We start from the raw sequence: 18,375 nt of genomic DNA, 5'->3' as shown, positions 1-18,375 counted from the left end.
TCTATAAAAATATTTAGCTTAGTTAGAGTAATGACTACTTTTCATTAGACGTGACCGACGTGGTAGGGGAAGACCCGCTATTCCAAACGGAGCTTATCTTTTCTGTGCGTGAACTGTCTCCATCACCTGATTTGACGTCGTCTTGATGCATTGAAAAGAATGGTGAGCTAGGCATCATGATACCTTGTCTACGTTCGTCGGGCTGTGCAACCGTCAGTTTGGACTTGTCAGCTTCATGAGACTCGTTGGTCAAAATTTGTGTCAGCAGACCAGTCAGGTGGTCCCCGCCATCAATGCATTGTGTCTGAACGGTGTCTGCATCCTTTGGGGTCGTCTCAAATTTATCCTTGGGAGTTTTGTCAAATTTGAAGTTCAGAGGAGAGCTCGTTTTCGATCCTGCCTTCAAAATGTTATACACCTCTGGATCGTCCTCAAACTGACCATCAACTGGCTCATCTTCCTCGTCGTGCGTGAACAGGTTACTGATCCATTGGTCGTTCGGCGACGTTTTGGTTGGTGACCCCGGTTGCTCCACATTGGAAAACGATTCTATGAGGCGGTGCAGACTGGGAGAAATGTCGTGGACCATGAGAGATTGCGGTTGGTCTCCCTGTGTCTCATCTGCGGGCGCGTTGTTTTCCTTGTCATCATCATCGAGAGGAATTAGAGTGGTGTTCAGCTTGGTGGCATTAATTGGCGATTCGTTGTCGCTGGATTCTGGCGACTCTTTTTTGGAATCGTACAGCGGGTCGAGGTCAGTGAGAGGGTTCTGGGCGGGCGATGACCTGTCGGCCTCCAGCTTCTCGTGTTTTCTTGCGCTCGTGGCCAGAGGGGAGGAGATGTTCTCCTCGTTAGCTCTGGCTTTGTTCAACTTCTGTCGTTTGCGTGCTGCGGTTGCTAGATTATCTGCTATTGGCGACATCTTCGCGTAAGGGCCGTCCACAAGACCTTTCACTCCCAAGTCGCCGCGCTCGCGGAGCATCTTTGTGTCGTTTTTTGCGTGCAGAGTTGAACAGATGTTACAAAGCAAGCCTGAGTTGCCGAACTCAAATATACCGTCTTTGTGAAACCTGTATGGGGGATTAGAAGTCGAAGTGCAATTGACGCAACGTTGAACTGTGACGGGCTTCGAGAACTTGGAGTGGTTGCCAGTACTCACGTCCCCTATCTTCACGACGCTATTGATGAAACTTTTGTTTTTCTTGGCTTTTGTCGGAGGATCGGTAGCTTTCATGAGTTTCTCGAAGTTAGAGAATCGTGATGCGATGGCATCCTCGCGTGATTCGAGGGAGGTATTGTTCTGATCGGACATCATTATGCGGTGCGCAAGACTGTTTTGGCTAATAAACGGGAGAGACTGTGTTCTGGTTGCTAGTTGCGGGATGCTGGCGAGAGAATTGAAGGGTCTTTTTCGAGTCTCGCTATTAGAATCTGACGACTCGCTGGGCAAGAACATGGGACTGCTGCTGTCTGAGGGATTAGGGTTCGGTGTTTCAAGTTTGGAATATTGGAACGAGGTTGGATGTTTGCTCATTACGTTGAAGCGTAGTTTCACCTCCAAAGTATCAGCACCCACGCCAGAACCATTAATGATGTTGACAAAGTTTTTGCACACGCGTCCGGTGATGATCACGGGCGTTCGTCTCTCCATGAGCTTGGAATATAGCCCGAACCCCACAAATGGTTCATCCACCTCAACGACGTCTTTGGAATAGATCGAATAGTCCAGACCTTCTCGGAAACACTCCGGAGACATGTTGTGAATGAGCTCTAAACATTTGCGGATGTCAATACACCCTATAACGGCGCCATTGTGCGGAGGCTGTTGTGGAAGTTGGATGATTTTCGATGAAAGAGGCCGTTTAGATCTCACCAAGAACTGCGTTGTGTTGTCGAATGTGTACAAAACCTTGAGAATTACACTTTGAGTATAGGTCTGCACCTGGCTGTTACCCATAGTGAGCAATACAGTAAGTCGCTAAATTATAAACAATCTTCAAATCCCTTGAACACAAGACGAACCTGAAAATGACATAAGCAGAGATCTGAAAGGACTTGTCTACTGTATTTCAAACAACCGTTCTTGGTCGCACCGTGTTTTTTCCTATTTTGGGACGCGTATTGCAGATAGCTTTTTTACCTGTCGCGTTTTATAGAAGGCCTAAAATATGAGGTAAGCAAAGTCAAAAGATCCGTTTCAGATGTAAATCGGCCCAAGCAAAGCGAAAAAATGAGGCTAACTTCTCTCAGGCATTCTAAGCCACTTTTGTGACAGAAGCAAACGGAGGATGAGAAAGGCTTTTGATCGGCTCTTTGTATCTCTTATTGATTTCCTCGTCGCTCATCTTCTTCAGTTGCATCGTTTCTGCATCCTCCAGAATCAGCGTTTTGTAGTAGCTCCATTTGAAAATAGTCCACCAGGTGTGATAAAACTTAAAATTGGGCCACAGCGTGTTGGAGAACTCAATCACGCTATCCTGATGGCATTGCCATAACATGTAGTCGCTGAGACGTGTGTGGCCTGATGTTCTCACCAAGATATCCACCTTCTCCGCTTCTCCACGATAGTAAAAATTCTCTTCCACCGTATGTTCGTCAATGCTGTCCACATCCAGTTCGTTGCGCTTCACCTTTTGGACAATTTCCGACATCGAATGGACGATGTCATCTCTGGACGTGTAGGGAAATGCAATAAACAGATTATGGCTACCATGCGAAACAGTCGATTCCTCAATTTTTTCCAGATCTGCCAAAACATCAGTGGGCACGAGAGTACGATTTCCCACTATTTTGATGGCGACATCGTAGTCCCTGAAATCGGTGTCTTCGTTAGCAATGTATGCAAGCCTGCTCTTCAGAAGGGAGAATATAGTATCTATCTCGTTCTGAGGTCTGTTAAAATTCTCGATCGAAAAAGCGTAAACCGTGACATCCTTGACCCCCAACTTGAAGCAGCAATTGAGCACTTTGGCCAGAGATTCCGCACCTGCTCTGTGACCCTCTTTCAGTGGAAGACCAGCATCTTTGGCATACCGCCTGTTGCCGTCCATCACAAAAGACAGATGGTTGGGGATCGGTCCTTAAAGTTAGTGGGAGATTCCTCCTACTCACCTGTTTTCAGCACGGATAACAAGAAGTCTTGGAAAAAGCCGTTGACGTAGTCAATGCCTGGTAATCTGGATAGAGCTGAAGTTATCACAGAAGACATTAAGAACTGAGTTTCAACCAAGGTCAGATCTACGTAGTGCAGGTTACAATTTATTGATCCCTTTTTCAATTATATAATATCCACACAAAAAGCATACCAGCTTACAATCTGACAGATCCAAGCGGCCAGCTAAGTAAACATACAAAACTCAAAACTTTTGGAATCCAAAACGGTCTAGAGCCACGATAGCGGAAAGACCATGAACACCTACAGTAATGAAGTAAGAGTAAACATGAAGCTTGTCAGCTTCAGACCTACTGGAGGTGCTGCTAGACGAGGAACCGCTTATTTTGGATGTATGGCCACTGCTTGCAGAGAAAGATTTCTTTAGTCCATCGGATGTAGAGGGTGTGGGAGCGTCACCACTGGAGTTGGCACCGTTTCCTGTTCCAGAACTCGATACTCCGAAGTAACTGGAAGTTTTGCCCATTGCAGGAGAGCCTCTTGTGCGGCATCTACATTTGGGCCAGGAACAGACAAATTTAAAATCGATGAAGGGTGGGAGGTAGAAGGTTGCTTATTGTAGTGGGTGCGTTGCACGTACTGGGAAGAATCCTACGCCCCTCCAATAGCCGGAACAATTCTAGGTCGGGTAGCGAATGGTTATTTTCTCGATATTTTAGGATCTACGTGGTTCATAAGCCCAACAGTAGCTAAATCTAACCTCATTAAGTGGTCGGACAAGCAATTCTGTATTTTCCTCTTGACTTTTTACAATCTGACAAAGTTAAAGTATCGGTTGCCATTTTTGTAACTTTTCTAAAGCTGGCACTCAAAACTTCTGTCAAGTGTACCTGCAAGGCACAAGCGTCTTCTCGTGTAGCTTCCAGACCCATAGCTGATTGTTTAACGGATTGTAGCTCCAGAAACTAAATGCCAGTTTGAAGGTCTCAGGTGTGCGCATTCTGAATATATCAAATAAATTTGCCATCCAAACAAGTACATAATGTTTTTGACGAGAAGTGAGTACGACCGTGGAGTGTCCACTTTCTCCCCGGAAGGCCGTTTATTCCAAGTGGAATACTCCTTGGAGGCCATCAAACTCGGTTCGACTGCCATTGGAATTTGTACCAGCGAGGGAGTGATCTTGGGAGTCGAAAAAAGAGTTACCTCATCTTTGCTCGAGAGCGATAGTATCGAGAAGATCATGGAGATCGACCGGCACATTGGATGTGCAATGTCTGGCCTGACTGCAGATGCTCGGTCGATGATCGACCATGCTCGAGTTGCGTCTGTGCAGCACGATCTATACTACCACGAGAAAATAGGTGTTGAATCGCTGACGCAGTCTGTGTGTGATTTGGCTCTGCGTTTCGGCGAAGGAGCGTCTGGTGAAAAGAGATTAATGTCTAGACCGTTCGGAGTGGCTTTGCTCATTGCAGGTTACGATGACGACAAGGGCCCTCAGTTATACCATGCGGAACCGTCAGGAACGTTCTATAGATACGACGCGAAGGCCATTGGGTCCGGTTCAGAGGGAGCTCAAGCAGAGTTGCAAAATGAGTATCATAAATCGCTGACACTGGCAGATGCCGAAGTCCTGGCATTGAAAATTCTCAAGCAGGTCATGGAGGAAAAACTGGACTCTACAAACGCGCAGCTGGCGAGTGTGACTAAAGAACACGGATTTCGAATTTATGAAGATAAGGAGGTCGCCAAAATTATTGATATTCTTAAAGAGCAAGAGCAAGCGGAGGAGCAAATTTGACGTAGGATATAATAACATAGTTACTTCTATTATACATATTCAACTCTGCAACATGTCGATATATTGAGAGTATTCGGGAAAGTCTTTAAGCTTTGTCACTATAGCTTTCTCCAGCTTATTCGCGTTCTTGTAGAAAGTGGTGTTTTCACCATTGTATTGTCTGCAATTGTTGAAAATCAGTTTGCAATCGTATATGAAATCGTCAAATGTTTCATATGCGTCATTCTCTAATTTCACTTCCATAGTGCTCAGATCCATAGGCTCCTTGATTACTTCGTAATAGTCAGGAACCTCGTCTTTGTTAACAGGTTGTAGGAACGGCCAGTTTGAAGGATGGTTTTGCATCTCCGTGAACAGTGTTAGCATCACGACGTGATGTGGGCCGCGTTTAGGCTTTTGTGCCATTTCGTCCATTTCGGCCGTCCATCCGGCCTCCTTAACTCCAGGAATTGTGATTGGATCTAATGGTTTAGCATTTGGCTTGGAAAAGTGTTTCAAACCCGGTCTAACCACATGCGACTGGCTGATGGATCTGATCTTGGAGAGAATTGCAGCTTTCTGCAACATCAGGATTTTTGCACTATCCAAATATCGTATTCTGGGGAGGAGCGAGCATTGCATCAACGTTCCCCCTTCATAGTCCTTTATGTAGCCCATCCACACTTTTTTCGGTAACGTTATCTCTTTGGTAAAGCCCTGCTTTTTAAAATAACCAATGGCGTAATTATCAGCGTACGTTAGAAAGTACTTGATTTTTGTGGTCGATGTCACATAATCTTTCAAGTGATTCATCATATGGGCACCGTAACCTCTCACTTGCTCAGTGGACGAGATGGCACAAAAGACAATTTCGGCAAACTCGTGGCTTTCAAAAGGACGATATGTGACTCCTCCAACAACATGAAGCGGTTTGCGCACCACAGCAATTGACACATGCGATCTATCGTAGACAAGCCGAGCGATGTATGCTTTGGGCATTTCGGGGAGCTGCTTTTGAAATACATTTTTCAGTCCCGTCAAGATCATCATGTTTTCCTTGGTGTTGTCATTATTAACAACTCGCAATTCAATCTTGCCTTCTCGTTCTTCAATAACACCTGCTTTTTCTTTGTATGTGTATGTGTGACCGTCGAATTCAAATGGTACCAATCGTTTTTTGTCATCGTCATCCGCAGTCTCTTGCTCGCCATCTTGGTCTGCATTCGCGTCTGTTCCAGCCTCCGTAGTGTGATTCAAGTTGTTCTCAGGCTCCTCAGTTTTGACTTTCTTCAATTCTCGCCCGTCTTCGTCCTCAGACTTCCTTTTATGATCGTCTGTCATGGCTATAATTACAGGCTGGTGGACCTCGATTAATTTCTCCAACGAAAAAAGAGACGGTTTGGGCCGATCGACGTTTTCGTCCGAGTCAGAAAAAAAAAAAATCATTAAAAAGTACCGTTAATTTAATTTACATTTCAGACACGTACAATGGCTCATCCAAAAATGGTCATCTTGCCAGGACCTCAGGCCCTGTCAAGCTTCAGAGTGGCCACTTTGGTGAATAATATTAACACATTGGTGAACTCGTCCGTTGTGATGAGTGTTAAGTCGTGCCAGATTCACTATATCCATTGCAAAGAGGATCTTGATCCAGCTTCTTTTGAAAAGCTGACAACATTGCTGAAATATGACAATGAGCTTGACCTCACTGACCCACTAGACTCTAAGCTGAGTAAGCTTGTTCAAGTGACTGACAAAGGAGAAGCTTTCAGTTCGCTGCTATCGCAAGACGAGAACTCCGATTTGTACCTTATAAGAATTCTCCCGAGACCAGGAACTATTTCTTCGTGGTCCTCCAAAGCCACAAATATTGTTGAAGTTTGTGGTCTGGGTGATAAAATCGACAGAGTTGAAAGAGGTATGGCTATTCTCTTACAGATGAGACCAGGCTTTCCAATATTGCAGTATTTTGCGAGCGACAAGTATGCCTGTTTGAGTTCCATCTATGACAGAATGACGCAGTCCCTTTATATCAATGAAAATGTGCCGATCTATGACGATCTTTTCATGGAACATGAACCGAAACCATTAAAGTGCGTGGATTTGATTTCTTCCAAGGACAATCTGCTTTCCGCTAATAAGGAGCTTGGACTGGCTCTTGATGACAGCGAGATTGCATATTTGATGAATGCTTTCAAGGACATTCTGGGAAGAAACCCAACTGATGTTGAGTTGTTTATGTTCGCTCAGGTCAACTCGGAGCATTGCAGACATAAGATATTTAATGCTGACTGGCAGATCGATGGACAGAAGAAAGACATGTCTTTGTTCCAGATGATCAGAAACACCCACAAGCTGAATCCCAAATATACTATAAGTGCTTACAGCGATAACGCGGCGATTTTCCAAGGACCGGAGGCCTACTTTTACGCCCCAGATGCGTCCGCAGGATACAAGTGGAGCGCAAAGAAGGAGACTGTTCACACTCTCATCAAGGTGGAGACTCATAACCACCCTACAGCAGTGTCACCTTTCCCGGGTGCTGCCACTGGCTCTGGTGGTGAGATCAGAGACGAAGCTGCCGTTGGCAGAGGATCTAAGACGAAGTGCGGACTGTCTGGATTTTCGGTCTCCGATCTAATTATTCCGACTCTTCGCCAACCCTGGGAGCTCGACGTGGGAAAGCCTGGACACATTGCGTCGTCTTTTGACATTATGATCGAGGCACCGTTGGGATCTGCTGCCTTCAACAACGAGTTTGGAAGGCCATGCATCAACGGGTACTTCAGAACTCTCACCACGAAAATTGTCAATGGTGACAACAAGGAAGAGATTCGCGGATTCCATAAGCCCATCATGATCGCCGGAGGTATGGGTGCTGTGAGACCAGACTTGGCATTGAAGTCAGAGCACAAGATCACTCCGGGCTCTGCCATTATAGTTCTTGGAGGTCAGTCCATGCTTATTGGTTTGGGTGGAGGTGCCGCTTCATCGGTCGCATCCGGCGAGGGCAGTGAAGATTTGGACTTTGCGTCCGTCCAGAGAGGCAATCCAGAGATGCAAAGAAGAGCACAGCAGGTTATCGATGCATGTAATGCATACGGCTCCAACTCTCCTATTCAGTGTATCCACGACGTGGGAGCAGGAGGACTGTCGAATGCCCTGCCTGAGCTGGTTCACGACAATGACCTTGGTGCCAAGTTTGAGCTCAGAGAAATTCTCTCTCTGGAACCAGGAATGTCTCCTCTTGAGATCTGGTGTAACGAATCGCAGGAGAGATTTGTCTTGGGAGTTGGTCAGCAGGATTTGCAACTGTTCAAAAAGATTTGCGAGAGAGAGAGATGTCCGTACTCTGTTGTTGGTGTTGCAACCAACGAAAAAAGACTGGTTTTGACTGACAGGTTACTGGGAACTACCCCTATCGATTTGGATATGAGTCTGCTGTTTGGTAAGCCTCCGAAGATGTCTCGTGAAGATACTTCCAAAGCACCAAAGCTCGAGCCAGTGTCCATTGCCTCGGACACCTCTCTCGATGAGGCATTAAGCAGAGTGTTGCAACTGCCTTCGGTGGGGTCCAAGTCGTTCCTGATAACCATTGGTGACAGAACGGTCACTGGTTTGGTTGACCGAGACCAGTTCGTCGGCCCATGGCAGGTACCTGTGGCCGACGTTGGTGTTACGGCCACTTCCCTGGGAGACGAGGTGGTGTCTACGGGTGAGGCTCTAGCAATGGGTGAGAAGCCTACCTTGGCTCTAATTTCTGCTGCTGCTTCAGCCAAGATGTGTGTCGCAGAGTCTCTTCTGAACCTTCTCGCCGCAGACATCAAGGATCTTGATTTCGTGAAGCTTTCGGCTAACTGGATGGCGCCTGCAAGCCATCCAGGAGAAGGAGCTGCACTGTATGAAGCCGTTCAAGCCATCGGATTGGAGCTCTGTCCGGAACTCGGCGTGTCCATTCCAGTGGGTAAAGACTCCATGTCAATGAAGATGTCTTGGGATAAGAAAGAAGTGGTTGCACCTATGTCATTGATAATCACTGCATTTGGCGCTGTGGAGAACACGTCCAACACGTGGACACCTGTGTTGCAAAGGGTCGACAATTCTGTACTTGTGCAAGTCGACTTGGCCGCCTTAACAACTGCCTCTCTCGGTGGGTCTGCTTTGGCCCAGGTTTATAACCAAGTTGGTGACTCGTGTCCGTCAGTTCATGATGCTCGTCTTTTGAAGAACTTCATCCGTGCACTCTTGGTCCTGCACAAGAACTTTGACGTTCTTGCCTACCACGACAAGTCCGACGGCGGTTTAATCGTTACACTATTGGAAATGGCCTTTGCTGCCAGATGCGGCCTGGAAATCGATATTGCTGACCCTAAGAGAGACATGTTTACCTCTCTTTTCAACGAGGAACTTGGAGCTGTTTTCCAGATCAAAAGCGAAGACTACGCGGACTTTGTGCAGATTCTTGCCTCTACTGGTGTTCCAGAGTCGACCGTGTCTATTGTTGGAAAACCTATGTTTGATGCCGAGCAGCAAATCAACGTGATTTACAATGGATCGACTGTCCTAAAGAAATCCAGAGGCTCACTGCAACAAACATGGTCTTTGACCTCGTACCACATGCAAAGACTGAGAGATAATCCCCAAACTGCCGACCAGGAGTTCCAGTCGATTCTCGACAACCAGGACCCAGGCCTTACTTATAAGCTAACATTTGATCCAACGGACGATCTCATGCTTTCATCCTTGACCAACCGCCCTAAAGTGGCAATTTTGAGAGAACAGGGTGTCAACGGCCAACAAGAGATGGCCTGGTGTTTCCAACAGGCCGGCTTTGACTCCATTGACGTTCACATGACCGATATCATTTCCGGAAAAATTACCCTGGACAGCTTTGTTGGTATTGCTGCCTGTGGAGGATTCTCTTACGGTGATGTCTTGGGAGCTGGTAACGGTTGGGCTACATCTGTCCTCTACAACGATCGTGCCAGAACCGAGTTCTACAAGTTTTTCCAGGAAAGAACAGACACTTTTGCTTTCGGTGCCTGTAACGGTTGTCAATTCTTGTCCAAAATAAAGGAATTAATTCCAGGTACCGAGTACTGGCCATCTTTTGAAAGAAACAAGTCTGAGCAATACGAAGCAAGAGTTTGTACCATTGAGATCATAGAAGAAAACTCTGAGAACCCTCTCATATTCTTCGACGGCATGCGTGGATCAAGAATTCCAATCGCCGTTGCTCACGGGGAAGGACGAGCTCATTTTGGTAATGCTGAAGCCAATCTAGGGAAATTTGTCGACCAGGGACTGGTTGCTGCAAGATATGTCGATAACTATGGACTTCCTACAGAGAAGTATCCGTTCAATCCAAACGGTTCGCCGAACGGAATTACTGGTGTCCGCACCCCAAACGGCAGAGTTTTGGCCATGATGCCTCATCCCGAAAGAGTTTGCAGACTTGAAGCAAACTCATACTATCCAGCATCTGAAGCTGCCAACTGGGGTGGTTATGGACCATGGATCAGAATCTTCAGGAACGCCAGAAGATGGGTTGCCAGTAATGAATAGCTAATATATAGATAATGCAATATTGAGAATTGAAAACACTATAACATGGCCAGCGAAATAAGAACTCCATCCTCAATTCTTGTGCCCAGTGGAATTTCTAATCTACAATCCATCATTTGTTTAGGCTCCGACACCCCTTCAATGGTTTCAGATTTGAATGCTTTATTAATGTCGTTCCATTTGGCCACAACCAACAACAGTCTTTTATCTGTTTCTTTCTGGTAGCTCGGGAGTTCAGTTGCAGGCTGCTCATTAGAAAAGTAATCGCCACTGCTCACATATATGCATCTATCATATCCCTCGGTGTATCCTGGCTCGGTAAATACGCTACTAAGCTTTGTGGCCACCCGAACGTGATACCCGAAAGTCCTTAAAGCTCCTGCTTTTCCATAAGCATCATCAGGGGATACCACTCGTTTGGTCTTCATGTTCACAGTGACTCTTGTATTGATGGGTATTTCCTCCTCCAATTCCAGCATTTTGCGATCTCCTATGTTGACGAACTTGGTGGTGGTAGGCTTTTTCTTTTTCAACACCTTACCTTCAGCAGTTTTCTTTACCACTGATTTTTTCGGAATCGATATACCTTCTCTGAATGAAGAAGCAGCGGCGTTTTGCATGTAGGGAAGGGTGGAAATTTTGGGCAGCTTTTTGGCTATCTTGAAGTATTCTATCACTGAGGCCTGAAACACAGTTTTCACCAGATATGAAGGTGTTGTAAAGAATTGGAGAAGAGCAGCAAGAATCCTAGATGAGTCGCTTGCGGAAATACCCTTCTCCTCAAACTTTATCTTATTCGATTCTTCAGCTTCTATGGTTTCCGGCACATCAAGAATAACTATCTCTCCAACGTTGTAAGTGCAAGCTGCTCTGGCTATTTGATAGGCCGTAAATGTGGCTTGTTCCAAGTTTTTGCAGCTTCGGCGCGAAATGCATGACGATGGTATACAAAGTGTAATAGAAGAAGTCATCCTTACGAAGTTTTTTTCTCTAGCTGAAATTTATTTTTTCCCCGGCTGTGCACGATCTTCAAAAACTCAAATAGATAAGAAATGGTCCTTGTCGCCGCTGGACAACTTTGTGCTTCCAATGTTTTGAAAGACAACGCTACTGCTGCAATCAATTTGATCACAAAGGCTGCAAGCTTGAAATGTAAGGTTTTATTTTTACCAGAAGCTTCAGATTACATTGCACGGAATGCGCAACAAAGTAAGGAGATTGTGAAGTCCGTCTCAGAGTCGCCTTTTGTGTTGGCCATTCAAAAAAAGTTGCAAGAACTTCACGCTACCGGGAGTTCGCTTTCTGTGTCAGTGGGTATACATGAGCCTTCTGAGACCTCTGACCGTGTTAAGAATACCCTGATATGGTTCAACGAAGCAGGTGAAATAGTTCAGAGATATCAGAAAATCCATCTTTTCGATGTGGACATCAAGAACGGGCCAATTTTGAAAGAGTCGCAATCGGTTGAACCAGGATCGAAAGTTCTTAAACCGTTTCCAACCGCAATCGGCAACGTTGGATTAGGGATCTGCTATGATCTACGTTTTCCCGAGCTGGCCTTGAGATTGAGAAGTGAAGGAGCCCAAGTTTTAACTTATCCGTCTGCTTGGACAATGAAAACAGGCCCTCATTTCCAAATCTTGGCTCAATCAACCGCCATTTTTACTCAATGCTATGTTGTGATGCCTGCGCAAAAGGGAAAACACAAGGTTGAGGACGGAACCGTGACTAATAGAGAGTCGTACGGCCATACTTGTATTATCGATCCTTCAGGAACTGTTCTTGCTCAGTGCACAGATATTGATGATGTAGAGGACATATGCATTGCCGATATCGATCTTGGTAAACTGGAGATCGTTAGGAAAAATATGCCTCTCTGGAGCCAGAGAAGACCGGATGTCTTTGGCTACAAAGTCTAAGATAGTACAATTATGTAATCTTAAAAATTAAAAAAAAGGTAGCAACCAATAACGCTATATCCTACTATGTCAATGTTGAAAAGTCTTCAAAATCTCCAAGGGACCATTACGATATTGTAAGTTTACTTATCATGTGACTAACTTGTAGCCATTCACCGAAAATTGCTAGCTCAGTCAAGTTGCTGGGTATTTTACAGCAACATTCAACAAATAAGTCTCGGATCAGCGAGTCCACCAAATCGCAATCTAAACTTACCCAAATGCTATTCGGATCGAAAGGCTTGCGTTACAACTACCAGATAGACGTTTCCGAACGTTTTCCTACTCTTGACCAGCTCAAATTCATCAAAGATACGCTCTCTATGAACCCGCAGTGCAAAAAGGCATTTAAAGCGGCTTTTCCATCGATCGGATCAGCCAATGACCACGTGATTGACTTACAGTCCACTGATTCTTCAGCATTGAAAGAATTAGAATCAAAAAGCATGGACGAGCTGGTGGAAAAACATTTGTTCCAGCCACCGCTTGTTGTGGACTGGGATCATCAATTAATAGCCTCTGAAGAATCTGAACTGCTCAAGATATTGAAAAATTACGACAAGAACGAAGAGGGCCTCTAATACCCCATCCGTTTGATTATGTACGTTTGCGCGAGTACTCCAAACATCATATCTAGCCCTCTGTTGATCCAATCGGCCACCCACTCGCTAGGATCGACTTCTTCACTTGCTTCCCCCTCTACGTATTTTCCGTCAAGCCAGTTGCACCATTTGAGAGGAAACGGTTGTGATCGATTGACTATGGTGATGTCGTGAGTCTGATCCACAAGAATTGACGTAAATGAGAACGATGATGGTTGGTATTCGTCAATAGTCACTATCTCAGATTCTTCTGCAGGTGAGTCCTCCTTGCTAATCGATATAGCTAGCAAGCCAATATATATATCGGACTTCCTAGTTTTTGTAGCCTCTGTATCTTCCTTACTAGCGTTCGCTTTGATGACACTCTCGATATTTGCATGAATGAGCTTTTCGCCGTCGGATAACTTACCCGCAAACAGACCTAGACTTTTGGATTGATCTGAGGTCTCTGCTGAAGAGGATAGAATACCACTTTCCGCGATTCTCACCTGAATGTCGCCGTCAACTTGTGCTCTCATGACGGTTTCAAAATTACTCTTCACATATTTCGGGAGGCCCTTGTAATTTTTAAGGTCGTGAACTAACTTGATGTCCAATATCTCGTCTTTATTGGCATCAATATCAAGCTGGATTTTTTCGAGCGCTGAACTCAGTTGAGAAGACAGCAAATTGAATCCCTTGTTGAAAGAATTCAATGCCTGCTTGGTATCAGGCAATTTCAGAAGTTTCTGTTTTTCGTCGTCAGTCAATTCACGATCACCCTCTAGCACCCCTGTGATGCCAATATCCTGAAACGCTTTTTTCAAGTTGTCCTCCAACTTCTGCTCCCTAGCATAATTGATAGCAGACTCTGCCGTGCCCCAAAGAGAGGAAAATTGGGACGTCACTTTCGCACTGCCTTCTTTGGACCACCACGATGAAAACGAAGTAATTGGGTCACTCACCTCTTCAGTTGGCGCATGTTCAGTTGGCACTTGTTCCGTAGTTTCCTTGAGTTGTACAGGCTTCTTCTGAGGCTTTTTTTCTGCTATCTCGTCTGGTTTTGTCTCTTCCACGTAATCCAGTACCGTTTCAGTCTTCTTATGTTCTTGTTTCGTCTTGGGCGTCTTGCTTTTTTCCTTGGCCTCTAGTTCATTCAGAAACTCCAGAATATCTTCATCCGTCTTCTCGGACTCCTTGTTTGGTTGGCCATTGTTTTCAGGCAATGAATTTAAAAATTCAAAGACCTCCTCCTCCGTCTGATGATTAGACATGGTAAATTTAGATTAATTAATATTAGAAAGTCATTTTTTTAAGAAAGAAATAATAAAATCATAATGCATCCTGTGCTGGATAGAGAGCATTTTATGAGTTAGTATAATGCCTTTGTGCGGTCTGATTTGTGGAACTAACTTGGAAGAATGCGAGGACTTGATAGACGCTCTAGAAGAATGTCATAGAACGAATTTTTTGGAGAAGGCCTTTGGGAAATGCAATATCGTTAAACAGGACTTGACCAACTGTTTGCATGAAAGTCGCCTAGCAGCTGAGCGAGAAAAGATAAAGGAAAAGCGCAAGAAGGCAAAAGAGTTTGAGATGAAGAAGAAGAAACTCGAAGAAGAAGAGTACGGTAAGAACGCATATCTCAAGAAAGTTATTGAGATTGAATACGAGAAGAGGACCAAAGCTGGTCACTAGCGGAATTTGTATATATAGTTCATACCATTTACTCCATCTTTATTAATCCTGTCTCGATTTAAGATACCTTTTGATCACCTTGTCTTTCGTGATCACGTACACCACAGCTCCCCATCCTGAAAGAGCATCTCTATCGGCAGCGTTCAACAGAGCTTGTGAGATCGTTTCGAACAAGTCTTCTGGTTCGAGATCTGGCTCGTATAGCGACTCGCACATTCCGTAAAGCTGGTCTGTTGCAGTGCCCGAAACAACGAAATCTTTAGCGTAATCTATGCATCCAATGAAGTCAAACCCACAAATGAATGGCTTGCCAGTTTTGGAATTTATTCCTGCCACCAAAGGCCCCACGAACCATGGGCCAAATCGACGCTCATATAAGGATGATGACACAAGGTTAGCGAAGCTTTCTGGTTCGATTTCTCTTTCTTCTCTCATTTTATACAGATTGGTTTTCATTCTGAAGTTCTCATACACAGTGGTCACATCTGTTGCCAACCCTGTAAGTCCCAAGAAGACATGACCCAGCTGGAAGATTTTCTCAAAGTTGTTGGCGACCCCCAATGACTGGTTACCAAGTCTAAGATCACACGCAATTGCAACACAATCTTTGCCCACCATGGCCACCGCAGTGCCACCTAAACGGTTAGTTATTTACCTTGTTCATTGCACACTTACCATTTATCGACGAAGGATCAGACATGTCTGGTATAACTTATTTCTCGATGTTTTACAGTTTATTTCGCCACCAAAAGACTGGGAAAAAGTCGCGTCGATCCAATTAAAAAAAATAAGTCGCTCCTATCACTACAATAACATTATACAATTTGGTCATTAAACATTTTGTGGCGTAATGTGACGGCCTTCTCAAGAATATCTGCATAGTATTTGAATCTGAGAAGCTCGTTAGCAAGGTAATTCTGTTTGTTCACGTAATTAGCTCTCATCACACTTACATTTCTCGCCACCAAATGCTTGTCTACCTTATCTGACCCGTTGAAAATTTTAGACAGTATACTGATCGTCCCCGCGTTTTTCGCAGTCAACGAGTCTAGCTGCGGAATCACTCTTTCCATTTCCTTTAGCTGTTTTAAAGCCAAACGTAATTCCTTACAGTGTGTCTCAACTTTTGCAAGTTGTTCCGACAATTCAAGGTTGCTTGGCACAAGACCATTAGTGATGGGTATCCAGCTTGCGATCTTGAATCTAGAAAGATGCTCCTCGGCTTCACGTGCATTGTTTGCCTTTAAAACTGACATTGTCTTTTTGGACCAGCCAAAATCTAAAGACGACAGAGTTTCTGCTGGAGGTATAGAAGTCGACCTTCCTGCCCAAAAATTGCATGTATCAACAAACTCCTGAGCAGTCTCCGGGGTCCCAGCGCAGAAGTAAGCACTCTGGTAACCCTGGCAGTGATCAGCACTGGTAATCATGTCTGGTACAGGTATTTTCAAAATCCAGTAAGTTTCAAGCCCAGTTCTTCTGCGAGCATATCCATGATGTTTGATCATCGATGTATAAACAAGGGACTTTTTGTCAACAACTTGAGCAAAACAAGAGCAGAGGTTGATTGTATTCACACAGGTTGCAAACTTCCACCATTGACCATCACCAAAGTTCCCTGCATTTGAACCAGACTGATCGAATCTAAAAAACTTCAGCTCCCCTTCAAAAATGACGACAAAAAGGCTTTTCCAAGAGGGCTTGAATGCCGACAAAGATAGCATTCCAGTAAGGCTATTTAGAAGTTTTTCTGGTAAAATAACACTTTGGATACCTTCCTTAGACCAAGGTGGCCCTACGAGCTCTAATTGTAGGTTGTCGTTCTCTGTAATATGATTGACTATCGGGCCAGACCCCAGTGTTTGTTCATCCTTGAGAGGCTCATAGTTCTCATCCAAGTGCTGCGAGTTGGAGCTAAGCGAAAGTTTCCTGTTGTGACTTGGCTTATTCTTCAAATTGTTCTCCATCATAATGACTTTTGCAAAACCAAATGACTTTGTGGCATTCTCTGAGCTTGCTGGAGTAGCGTTATCTGTGTCGGAAATGTAGACAGAAGTCTGATCACTTTGTGACGATCTATTTTGGAATATTGTGACTTCTGTATCATGGGATGCAATGGAGTCGGTTCTGGAGTGCGAATTTGAAGGTTCAAACAAGCTTAACTTCCGCTCTGAGATTCTTTCGTAGAACTTCTTAAGCTCATAGCGCAACCCGTCAATATCTTCAATCGGAATTTGGTTCTGTTGTAATGCCTCGAAGGTGTTTTTGACAAACTTAGAGCGGCTGATCTTCTTTGTTTTTGCAATTTCCGCGGTATGAAGATCAGTGTTGGACAGGATCAAGGAATAGGCAGTTAAGTACACTCCATTTGAGTTCCCATATAGTTTTTTGGGCTTCGTGCTGCCCGCATTGTAAAACCAACTATCAGCAAAAGAGTCGAGGATCTTGTCAATGAATTGCGACTCACCTTTGAAAAATAGTTTACGACACAAGACTCGTAAAGAGTCTAATAAGTCTGTGTTCCATGTGAACATACTCATGTAGAAGCATCGAACAATGTCGATATCCGTATCTGACTCGTCCTGGTCTCTAAAAGCTCCCCCAAGAAACGCAAGGTAGTGTTTCTCTGGAATTCTGTGGTAAGTTAGCTCAAAAAGCTCTTTGGCGACATCATACAGTTCCGCAAGTCTTTGATCAGAAGCAGTTCCTAGCAATTTGTTTTTGGTTAAAATGATATTAAGAGAACAAGATGGATCCCGTAATCTGGACATCAACAAAGGATCGATTCCTTTGGTGTCGAGCTGATTAGTACTTTGCTTACTTCCCTGAAACTCGTGTGCAAGCTCCGTAGCGTTTTTCGTTGGCAAATTGTAAAGCTTCTGTCTCACAATCTCGCAGTCTTCACTCATGTATTTCGAAAAATGAAAGAGAAGTAGAAAAAGGAGATGCGCACACGATGGGTTCAAATCTTGGATTTCACTCTGGTGTTTCCCTTTTTGGACGTAACTGCCTGCATCGATTACCTGTGTGAGATATTGCTAATGCAAGGTAAATGCAGACCAATAACGCTTACGAAGAGAGGGCTGAACAGGGGAGGTCCTGCGATTACCAGATTGAGATAAATAAGAAGCATTATTACGATGACAGGGGTTTAACTACAGTAATAACCAGTAACGTGGATGATCGCTTTTATGGAATGAGAGAGGATATTTCCAGATCGTAGATATCCATACGAGTACCAAAAGCCTTTAAATGAGCATGTTTACGGTCCGTCAGGGCTATTGGTGTTGAACTCTTTGACGAGTGAAATAAAAAATGTACGCGTAATTTGGCAACGCGAAAACTGCACAAATCCGAATATCACAGCGACAATAAGAAAAATTTCCCTTGTACAATGCCTATAAATTGTGATTGTACTTTATTATTGTACAGACAAAACAAACTTGATGTTATGCATTGATAGTCAGCAGGACCATGAAAATGATTCGCCTCAATATCTTAGCATAGTACCAACCTAGACTTTAAGACAGAGACCATACTTGCCTCAACTGGAGACGCTTTTGCTCAAAGCTGGCTTCTGTGTTTTAGCAATGCGATGGTGGAACACACCAGCACGGTGTTTCTCTTAGAACTAAGTTGAGACCTGCATCCCCTATATATGACATAAGCTACGTTTTT

The 18,375-nt window shown here is 44.5% G+C and overlaps 11 protein-coding genes across 11 annotated transcripts; 4 read left to right on the top strand and 7 right to left on the bottom strand.

Annotated features, from left to right (window-relative positions):
- Positions 1-27: 27 nt before the first annotated feature.
- On the bottom strand, positions 28-1,963 carry OGAPODRAFT_15142 (uncharacterized protein). Its single transcript, XM_018353524.1, has one exon. It carries the CDS (start codon positions 980-982, stop codon positions 35-37), a length of 948 nt encoding a protein of 315 aa, XP_018212993.1. The 5' UTR covers positions 983-1,963; the 3' UTR covers positions 28-34.
- A 41-nt stretch (positions 1,964-2,004) lies between these two features.
- Positions 2,005-3,079, bottom strand: OGAPODRAFT_15141 (uncharacterized protein). Its single transcript, XM_018353523.1, has one exon. The coding sequence runs from the start codon at positions 3,048-3,050 to the stop codon at positions 2,256-2,258; it is 795 nt and encodes a 264-aa protein (XP_018212992.1). The 5' UTR covers positions 3,051-3,079; the 3' UTR covers positions 2,005-2,255.
- Positions 3,080-4,154: 1,075 nt separating this feature from the next.
- Positions 4,155-4,992, top strand: OGAPODRAFT_84270 (proteasome component PUP2; the record flags this gene model as incomplete). Its single annotated transcript, XM_018356764.1, has 1 exon — positions 4,155-4,992. The coding sequence occupies one exon, from the start codon at positions 4,155-4,157 to the stop codon at positions 4,914-4,916; it is 762 nt and encodes a 253-aa protein (XP_018212991.1). The 3' UTR covers positions 4,917-4,992.
- On the bottom strand, positions 4,971-6,242 carry OGAPODRAFT_84267 (uncharacterized protein; the record flags this gene model as incomplete). The annotated part of the gene is made up of 1 exon (XM_018356763.1): positions 4,971-6,242. A coding segment is annotated over exon 1 (1,266 nt), but the record flags the coding sequence as incomplete, so codon positions are not given.
- Positions 6,243-6,386: 144 nt separating this feature from the next.
- OGAPODRAFT_84264 (uncharacterized protein) lies at positions 6,387-11,266 on the top strand. The gene has a single exon (XM_018356762.1). The coding sequence runs from the start codon at positions 6,399-6,401 to the stop codon at positions 10,458-10,460; it is 4,062 nt and encodes a 1,353-aa protein (XP_018212989.1). The 5' UTR covers positions 6,387-6,398; the 3' UTR covers positions 10,461-11,266.
- On the bottom strand, positions 10,533-11,431 carry OGAPODRAFT_91808 (uncharacterized protein; the record flags this gene model as incomplete). Its single annotated transcript, XM_018357040.1, has 2 exons — positions 10,533-10,557; positions 10,593-11,431. 2 exons carry the CDS (start codon positions 11,429-11,431, stop codon positions 10,533-10,535), a joined length of 864 nt encoding a protein of 287 aa, XP_018212988.1.
- An 81-nt stretch (positions 11,432-11,512) lies between these two features.
- OGAPODRAFT_96493 (uncharacterized protein) lies at positions 11,513-12,414 on the top strand (the record flags this gene model as incomplete). Its single annotated transcript, XM_018357901.1, has 1 exon — positions 11,513-12,414. The coding sequence occupies one exon, from the start codon at positions 11,513-11,515 to the stop codon at positions 12,377-12,379; it is 867 nt and encodes a 288-aa protein (XP_018212987.1). The 3' UTR covers positions 12,380-12,414.
- A 581-nt stretch (positions 12,415-12,995) lies between these two features.
- Positions 12,996-14,273, bottom strand: OGAPODRAFT_44463 (uncharacterized protein; the record flags this gene model as incomplete). The annotated part of the gene is made up of 2 exons (XM_018355471.1): positions 12,996-13,663; positions 13,781-14,273. 2 exons carry the CDS (start codon positions 14,271-14,273, stop codon positions 12,996-12,998), a joined length of 1,161 nt encoding a protein of 386 aa, XP_018212986.1.
- A 106-nt stretch (positions 14,274-14,379) lies between these two features.
- Positions 14,380-14,697, top strand: OGAPODRAFT_10885 (uncharacterized protein; the record flags this gene model as incomplete). Its single annotated transcript, XM_018353245.1, has 1 exon — positions 14,380-14,697. One exon carries the CDS (start codon positions 14,380-14,382, stop codon positions 14,695-14,697), a length of 318 nt encoding a protein of 105 aa, XP_018212985.1.
- Positions 14,698-14,727: 30 nt separating this feature from the next.
- On the bottom strand, positions 14,728-15,409 carry OGAPODRAFT_15138 (beta 3 subunit of the 20S proteasome). The gene is made up of 2 exons (XM_018353522.1): positions 15,373-15,409; positions 14,728-15,332 (listed from the first exon to the last, which is right to left on the bottom strand). Exons 1-2 carry the CDS (start codon positions 15,395-15,397, stop codon positions 14,740-14,742), a joined length of 618 nt encoding a protein of 205 aa, XP_018212984.1. The 5' UTR covers positions 15,398-15,409; the 3' UTR covers positions 14,728-14,739.
- Positions 15,410-15,512: 103 nt separating this feature from the next.
- On the bottom strand, positions 15,513-17,606 carry OGAPODRAFT_91805 (uncharacterized protein; the record flags this gene model as incomplete). The annotated part of the gene is made up of 1 exon (XM_018357039.1): positions 15,513-17,606. One exon carries the CDS (start codon positions 17,604-17,606, stop codon positions 15,513-15,515), a length of 2,094 nt encoding a protein of 697 aa, XP_018212983.1.
- Positions 17,607-18,375: the final 769 nt, after the last annotated feature.

This window comes from Ogataea polymorpha, assembly GCF_001664045.1.
Source record: "Ogataea polymorpha strain NCYC 495 leu1.1 chromosome Unknown OGAPOscaffold_1, whole genome shotgun sequence".
Lineage (NCBI taxonomy): Eukaryota > Fungi > Ascomycota > Pichiomycetes > Pichiales > Pichiaceae > Ogataea > Ogataea polymorpha.
The sequence above is the reverse complement of the archived record's forward strand: the minus strand, read 5'-3'. Positions and strand labels throughout refer to the sequence as shown.

Excerpts from the sequence above, each read along its gene's own strand:
- OGAPODRAFT_15138 (XM_018353522.1), bottom strand. The coding sequence starts at position 15,397 with ATGTCTGATCCTTCGTCGATAAATG. Across the intron at positions 15,333-15,372 it reads TGATCCTTCGTCGATAAATG|GTGGCACTGCGGTGGCCATG; the intron begins GTAAGTGTGCAA and ends CTAACCGTTTAG.
- OGAPODRAFT_15142 (XM_018353524.1), bottom strand. The coding sequence starts at position 982 with ATGCTCCGCGAGCGCGGCGACTTGGGAGTGAAAGGTCTTGTGGACGGC.
- OGAPODRAFT_15141 (XM_018353523.1), bottom strand. The coding sequence starts at position 3,050 with ATGGACGGCAACAGGCGGTATGCCAAAGATGCTGGTCTTCCACTGAAA.
- OGAPODRAFT_84264 (XM_018356762.1), top strand. The coding sequence starts at position 6,399 with ATGGTCATCTTGCCAGGACCTCAGGCCCTGTCAAGCTTCAGAGTGGCC.